The 8,328-nt window shown below is 54.5% G+C and overlaps 1 protein-coding gene across 1 annotated transcript in view; it reads left to right on the top strand.

Annotated features, from left to right (window-relative positions):
- The window catches only part of BGN (biglycan), a 22,160-nt gene extending 16,516 nt beyond the window's left edge, over nt 1-5,644 (top strand). The window contains exons 8-9 of the mRNA XM_044911901.1: nt 5,311-5,370; nt 5,579-5,644. Of these exons, the coding sequence (XP_044767836.1) occupies nt 5,311-5,370; nt 5,579-5,644 (126 nt within the window). The remainder of the gene's footprint in view (nt 1-5,310; nt 5,371-5,578) is intronic.
- The last annotated feature ends 2,684 nt before the right edge of the window (nt 5,645-8,328 follow it).

The raw sequence follows: 8,328 nt of genomic DNA, 5'->3' as shown, positions 1-8,328 counted from the left end.
GGCTTTGCGCAGAGCCAGAAGGAAAGCCATCCCTTGGGGAAGGAAGCCCCCGAGGGTAAGAGCACGCTGGGGAGAGAGCCACAGGCAGCTGAGATGCTGCAGCAGGACCCTGAGGGGCAAAGAAGGCTGGTAGGGGGTGTCTTGGCCTAGTCAGGAGCTCTATTTTGGTGCCAGCTCTGGGCCTGATGGTCTTTGTGACCTTGGCCAAGTCCCTTCCCTGCTCCAGGCCTGGGGAGGGTAGGGGTGGGTCTCCGAGACTCCGCTGACATTTCAGGACTCTGAGCCAGAGCTTTGGAGGTTGAATCATTTGTGAGCGAGTGGGGAGAGGCCAGGCCCTGAGTCAGTGAGCACTCTCCATCCCAGAACATCTTCTCCCAGCCCAGGAAGGCAGCCAAGGGTGCTGGGGTCAGCTTCGGTCCCTCTGCCTCCCCCAGCGTGGCTTATAGAGAGGGGCCCCTTGCCTTCCCGGTGGATGGGACAAGAGTGCCCTGGATCCCTGGGGGCTTTGAGAGCTGAGCTTCAGCTGGTTCTCTTGAAGTCAGCAAAGCCAGGCCCGGCTTCCTCCTCCCACTTACAGATCAAGTTGTAGGCACGTATGTGGGCTATGCCCATTGCACTCCCTCCTTCCAAGTTTAAACTGAGGGCTGCTGTCTCCATCAGAGGTTACGAGCACATTAAATAATGTCGGTAATGACAGTGACAATAATGACTGTTCTTCTCAGTGCTTCACGACATTCCCTCACTTCGTTGAAACAACAACCAAATTAAGCCAAGGCCATTACTATCCCCATTTTGCAGGTGAGGAGATTGAGGCCCAGAGAGGTTAGGCAACTTGCCCAAGGTCATGCAGCCAGCAGGTGGCAAAACCAAGATTGGAAGGCAGGCCATTAGTTGTACACATGAGCTCATTATCGAGGGCACTTCTAGCCCTGGGAAGACCCTGCAGCTCAGAAGCTGAGCCGACTGTGCCCCCATCTACCCACTGAGAGAAATGGACAAACCATGGATTGATATTGACTCAACGCAAGTTGGGGAATGATCTACTCCTCAGTAAGTCTGCATGGCCCCTTCAGGTCACCTCTACAAAGGAGCAGTCTCGGTGTGTGTAGATGGCAGCTGATAGGTGGGGACCGGGGCTGTGGCACCAAAAGCAGATGCTCAAATCTGACGGCGTGCTGCCCAGGAACCTCACCAGTGCCATCTCTGAGATGGGCCCAGCATCCAGGCTCTGGCTGTATCTTCCCTGGGAAGGGCAGGCAGAGACCTGGAATGTGCAGATGTCTCCTCTCCAACCCCGTCATTTCCCAGAAGGCCACTTCTTTAGCTGGGGCTCTGGCTCCTCACTGCTCCTCTCTTCCCTGCCCTGCCTAAGCTGGCAGAAGCCAGGCCAAGTGGCACCTGGCTGGAAAGCCCTCCCCTGCCTATGCACCTTCTGTTGGGTGGGAGGTGCCGGAAGGTGGCCTGGGGTACCGCCTGGAGAGCGGGATCTGAGCCCACATGTCACCGGGATAGAGGGAAAGAGGATCTCAGATGCAGGAGTAAAGGCTGAGTGTCCTGGATTGCCAGGGTTGGGAAGGGGATGAGATCGAGGTCACATGGCTGAGTAGGTGGCAGAACTCAATAAACCAGAGCTACAGGATGAAGGGGAAAGGTCCAGGTGGGAGGAAAGGGCCGGAGGTTTCTCCTGATTCCCACCTCTGGGGACTGGCAGGGGACTTGGAGCACAAGAGGTTTCCAGAGACTTGGGTTGAAATCAGAGTTGGGCGGACGGGGGGCTAGGTCAGTGTTATCGGGGAGCGCCCTAGTTGAAGTGGTCCTGAGCCTGCTTTGGTTTCTGTACGTGGGTCCCTCAGTAAAAGGGAGCCCTTTTATTCCAATGAGAACTTCTTTCCTCAGCAGCAATCTTGAGACCCCGTCTGGAGCCTCGCAGTCTAATGAAGTAACCACTAGCCCCAAGTGGTGATTTATTTAAAATTAAGCAAAATTCAAAATTCAGTTTCTCGGGCTCACTAGCCACATTTCAAGTGCTCTGTAGACACACGTGGCTGATGGCTACCGTATCAGACAGGGCAGATAGAGAACATTTCCATCATTCCAGAAGGTTCTGTCACATAGCACCACTTCAGAGCCAGTGCAGACACCAGGCCTCCCCCGGACCCTGAGCTCACTGCCCATGACTCCTTGGATGTGGACGCCTCTGGGCAGCCTGTCTGTCCCCTGGAGAGTCTGGGAGCCTTTGCCACCATGTGTCCCCACAAACATGGCGAGAGAGCGCCTCATTCTGGGAGCAGACCTCCACGAGGCCCTGGCACACACTAGCTTGGGGCAAGTGTGGATCTGGCCCCGCTCCATTCTGATTAGGCTCCTGCCATGTGCCTCCAGCTCGCTCACCTGGAACATGCCGGCAGGGCCAAGCAGATCTGCACAGATGGGCGAGGTTCTTGGGTTTAAAAAAATAATAACAACATTTATTTCTTTCCATTTAAAAATAACGCTCTTAACATGCATGCTCTTTATAGAAGACTCATAAAACGCAGAGAAGTAGAAGACGTAGGAACCCCCTCCATCCTATCAGCAGAGTGCAAACCAGTGTTTCCATCCTATTGGACTGGTTCCCACTCCGCTTTCTTAGCATAGGCCGTTTATTTTCACATTACTGTAATTATACCATGGGCACAATTGTGTAATCTATTTTTTACTTCACATAAGCATTTTCTTTATTAATATAATCCCTTCCTAAATGAATTTTTTCAAAATAGATACAGTTTAATTTTTTTAAGATTTTGAAAGCAGTAAGTGCTTATTGCAAAAATCAAGAAAGAACTTGAACTGTGCGAAGAGGGAACTACGAATTTATCCAGCACCCAGGATGTATTAAGGCAGTCCTCAGGGCTCTAATTACAATTCTTAATGGCTGAATAATATTCTCTCAAGAGATTATAATTCGCTTAATTATTTGGCTATTTGTGGAGATCCAGGCAGTCAGATCCGTTTTGCTGTCATACATGAGGCTCTGCTGAGCATCTTGGTGGGTAATGCTCATCCTGTCCCGAGGAGAGAGTGCCCAGACAGAAGCTCATTCTGCCAAATTGTTCTCCAGAAGGGCTCCTCAGTACATCTGAAAGACTGGCTCTCTGAAGGCTAGCCAGCATTAGATATTATAATCAAACAACCTGGCATAAATATCTAGGTCCAGAATATCTACTTCAGTATCTATTTCTTTAATTGCTCATGAGAATGAGCATTTCCCCACATGTTTATTTAATTCTCTCTCTCTCTCTCTCTCTCTTTCAGTGATCTGTCTTTTCCTCACCTTTATTTATTGAGACCCTAGTGTTTTTCTTGTGGGTTTGGATAAACTTTACACGTGAACGACATTGACAATTTAGCATACTTGTTGCAAGTGATTTTGAAACTTCTTTGTTCTTTGCCTTTGAATTTTTTCATGTACAAGATAAACACTTTCTATGTCACATGTTTTCGTGATTTCTTCCATTGCTTCTGGGCTTACAAAATCCCTTACAAAATCTGAGAGCTATCCATTTCTGGGTTTGCCCTGCGTGTGAGTGCATGGGGTGGGTGTGTGTGTGTGTGTGTGTGTGTGTGTGGTTGCATTTTTAAGATGTTTAACCGTTTAATTCAGGGGTGGGCAACCTTTTCTACAAAGGGTCAGATAGTAAATATCTTCCCCTTTGCAGGCCACACAGTCTGTATCCCAAACACAGACAGGACAGAAATGAATGGGCATGGCTGTGGGCCAATAAAACTTTATTCACAAAAACACTTGGCTGCCAGATTTGGCCCTTGGGCCATAGTTTACTAAACCCTGTTTCAGCCAAAGGAAATCTGTCTTGGGAAAGAATATGAGGTGAGGATCTAAGGTACGTTGTTTTCCTGAGGGCCAACCCATCATCCCCATTTCTTTTATCAGATGATTTGTCCCCCAGCTACTGTGTGGTGCTTCCTTAGTTGAGATGGATTCCGATGTGGAGTAGGGCCTGTTTCTGAGCGGTCTGTCCCATTCTGTGGACCTGTCTGTGGGCTCACACCTTGTATCTTTTAATACCTGACCTACAGGTCACACCTTAGTAATCTTAAAGCAAGACAAACCTCTTTTGCTCTCCACAGACACTGTGGGTCTTCCTCACAGAGACACACGGGGAGCGGGGAGGCGGGTGTGGCCAGACAGCCCAGGAGCACCAGAGCCTCCTGATTAAGAAACAGAAACACAAAGCTGACAAGCCAGGAAGGGACAGAGATGTGGGAATCACCGCGGGCCGCCCTCACCCGGGCTGCTGGGACTCGGGACTCAGACGACAGGGCTCTGGTCTTTTTGCTTTTCTTCGGGAGTCATGTCTCTGGCTTGCCCCAAATGCAGGAGTATTCAAAAGAGCCACCGCGGTCCGTTTTCCCCCTAAGTGGCCTGGGAACACTGCCAGTCCCTGAACCATCCCGACCCTGGGAGTCCCTGCATGCTGCCGTTTTGGCGCAAACCCCGAACCGGGGTCGAGGCGCGTGGAGCCGCCGGCTCTCTGCTGGCCCACCGTCTGCACGATCGCTGGCCCGGGCCTTGATGGTGGCATGGGATGTGACCGGGCAGGGAGGACCCTTCTCCACAGTCGACCAGCCTGGCAGAAAGTGCTCGGCGCCCTGGGTGCACAGCGTGGGCAAATGTATCCTGGGCCACGTTGGTGCCACCACCTGCCACGCCAGGTCCAGGGGACCTTCCCTGACACCCCTCCCCTCGATGGGCTTCAGCTCTGGTCCTCCTGGGAGAACTCAGGGCCCGAATTTCCCATCTTGGTTTGGAGCCACAGGCCTAGGAGGGAGGCGCTCATTCCGGGGACAGGCAGTCTGGGCTCCTCGGGCTGCTGGGGTCCCTGAGCACTGCCCCGTGAGTGGGGTGGCCCCCACGGTCAGAGGAAGACTCATACCTGATTGGTCCAACACCTGCAGCAGGACAGGAGCGTGGGGCATGGACACAGGCGCAGGCCAGTGCACGGTGCCCCCCACCCCACCTGGTTCCTCCTTCCCGTGGCTCCCGGGTCCTCGGCCGATGGGCTGTGGTGTGGGGTATGCTGAGGGGGGCCACTCAGACCCCACCACATTGTTGTCACAGTTGAGGTGTCCCAACACGAGAGGGGCCCTCCTGCCTCGGCACCACCCCTCCGTCCCTCTCGGCGCCTCCTGGGCCTGCAAGATCCTTGTGGTGTCCTCTCAGGGCTTTGCAGGAAATGCCTTCTGGCTTTGTGTGCTGGGGTCCTCTGCCAGAAATAGGCTTGCAGGACCTGGCTGGGCTTGACCTTTCAGGAGATGGCAGCCAGGCCCTTGGTGACCTTCAGGCCCTGCCAGAGTCGCCGGTCGGAGCTCGTAAGGGGGCTAGAGCCGAGCCTGGAAGCCTCACAGATAGCCCTACCTTTCCGTCACTCTCTTCCTCTATCAGCACGTTTGGCCGCAGGTACTCCTCCAAAGTTAGCCGGGAAAGGTGGCGCGAGCAACTTTCGCGTCTGGGTCACAGAAGGCCAGCTAGACTCAACTCCCATCTTTAGTCTGAACACGTCTTCTCTGCTTCACCCAGTACTCTTGCCACTCCCCTCCCAAAGGAATGGCCAAGGCCAAGGTCTTTCCTAAGTGCTTGGAGTGACCTGCGCCTAAGTTCCCCATATGGTGATGGTCCTGGTCAGCTCTTCCTCCATGTCGTGTTGGCTCTATGGACCTGGCTCTAACCTCCAGCCAAGTTGGGTCCTACAAGGGTGGAGCCTAATTTTGCCCACACATCTCCCATCCCCCACCAGCGCCTGGTCTTCCAGACTCTTACTGGCCACAGGGAAGTGGGTCTCCTTCCCTGATGGTCCTCCTGGCCCCTGACCTTGACCCAATGAGTCTTCCCAAGCCTGTCTTCCCGAGGGCTTCAGCCTGATTCCAGAAACCAGATCCTCTCCCCACCAGGACCCACGATGAGGCCCCGATGGAGCCTATCCCCAGGGGGCCACGGGTGTTTCCCGGTAGTCTCCTTGTCTAGTCACCCCTGGGACTACAGTGGCCCGTGGCCGTCAGCTGCCTATAATTTCCTTAATTACCTGTCTAGGCCTTGGGTGCTTCCAGGGGCTTGCAGCTGGCTTTGGGGATTGGAAGCTGGTGGGGGGCAGCCAGTGTGGTACCGCAGACAGAGCTGGGGAGACTTGGGGGAGGATTGGGATCGGACACGCCTCATTCTGTCCCTGTGTCCTCTATGAAAGCCTAGAGGACAGGGTTCTGCTACTTCCCAAGACCCCACATGTATTTTCTCTGCCCCTTTGGGGGCTGGAGGCATGCCCCAGGGGCCAGCAGCCATGGTGTTTCAGGGCCCCCTCCCGCCTGCCACTCCTGAGACCACAGGTCAGGCCCCACTCTGCGCCCTGTGGGCCAGGCGCGGGAGCTCACTACCCGCCAACTGCTCGTGGGATAAAGCAGGAGGGGCGTGGGCCACAGTGTGCCAGACCACGAGCATGGGGGAAGGGGCGGCTGGCTCGGGCTCCCTGCTGCAATGCAGTTCTCTCCTGATCAGCCCACCGTAATTGGATAATTAGTGTCATTATGCTTCCTGCCCATCAGCTCTCCTCTCCTGCTCTCTCGCACTCTCCTTTCCAGCTCTCGCCTTCTCTGGCAGGAAACAAATGACTGCCTTCCGCAGGGTAGAGTTGTGACCCCCATAATGACACTTCAAGGCCCCAGCCAGAAAGGGGCTTCCGGCTTCCCTCTGGGACCCAGGGGTGCCTGGTGCTCTGAGAGGCACCCGTGTGGGAGTGTGGACTTCTCTCCAGAAGCATCCTGGGGAGCCAGCTGTCCCCAAAGTGTCTAGCGTTCTCCAGGAGGGATTCGTGGCCCTGGCCAGCTTGAGGATGGCCCCAGAAATGGGGAAGCCTCTGAGCATTGCATAGGGTCAGCCCCTGACCGAGCAGAATGTTCTAGCCTCACTAGTGGAGTCTGGTTCTGACCTATGCATTCTGGGCTTCGGGGCAGGTGGAGGGCAGGTGGGCGTGGCAGAGGGAGGACTCAACAAGGGGCATTCCCTTCCTCATCTTCCCTCTGGGGAAGCAGGCACCCTGGGGACCTTGCTAGGTATGCGGGCATGGTGGCACCCTGTCCTCAGAGCTCACGCCAACCCAGCCAGCAGGAACAATAATCCTTTTCCCAGATGCAGGAGTGGAGACCCAGGGAGGTTGAGTGCCTTGAGCCGACTGGGACAACCAGCCCTGACTCCGGTGGCTGCACTCCCGAGACCTGAGGTTTATGGGGACAGATTTCCTGTCTAGCCACTTTGTTGAACTCTTTTAATTGGTTTTAATCATGTGTTCATTGCTTTTCTGGGGTTTCCTGGGCAGTCACTTGGCAGAGGAGCAATGTAGAATTCTCTGGAGTTCATGTTTGCCTCTGCCCCTTGCCGGCTGTGTGACCTTGAGTGAGCTCTTCAACCTCTCTGTGCCTCCGCAGCCTCAGCCCTAAAGTGGGGCCGGTAGCACAGAGCAAATCAGTTACCGCGTAACTCGGTCCAGCATGGGGAACCATGTTTCGCGTAGCCCAGGGCCTTGGCATCGCCTGTGACCAGATTGTTATTCTGTCTCTCTCAATCCTTTCACGGTTCTGTCTGCTGCTTTGGCTAGATCTTCCAGGACAGTGTCCAATACACAGAGGAGAGGGAGCCCAGCTCCGAGTCATCACGTGTCCCAGGGAGCCCATGGAAGTGTGGGCCTTTGTTAGGTCGTGGAGATGTCGGGGAGGCATGGCATCTGGTGGCATTCCTTCCCTTTAAGGACACAACCCTGAAGTTGGCCCTATCCCCCTCTGTCCCATGTGCTGTCCCAAGTGTAGTCCAAGAGTAAGCTGTGTCCCTGTCCCTTTGCTTGAATCCCATGGGCCAGAGTTGGGAGAATGTAGTCATTTTGCTGGATGACAAGATGCCTGATTAAAAATTAAAATACAACGTTGGGAAAGAGGCACAGAAATCAGGGAATGTCTAGCAAGTCTCTGCCACAACCTCCTGGGGGATCGTTAGCACTTCCTAAAGCCACCTTATATAAGCAGAATGCAGATGTGGAGGCCAGGCCTTCCCCAAGTGTTCTGGCTCCCTTCTGGTCTCTTCTGAGGACAGGGTGGGGCCGGCGCCTCTGAGGAAATGCATGTGGGAAGTGTGACCACGCTTCTTCCGGGTAGAAGGGCAAGAGCCGTTGGCAGGGGTCACCAGCGAGCCCAGCTTCCCAGCTTCCCTGCGTCTCTGCCACCTAATAGCTGAGGCAGGATGTGGGTGGTGCCAGAGGTCACCGGGTGCATGGTGGGGGGGCGGGTAGG

This window comes from Neomonachus schauinslandi, chromosome X, assembly GCF_002201575.2.
Source record: "Neomonachus schauinslandi chromosome X, ASM220157v2, whole genome shotgun sequence".
NCBI lineage: Eukaryota > Metazoa > Chordata > Mammalia > Carnivora > Phocidae > Neomonachus > Neomonachus schauinslandi.
This window is presented reverse-complemented; position numbering and strand designations above follow the sequence as displayed.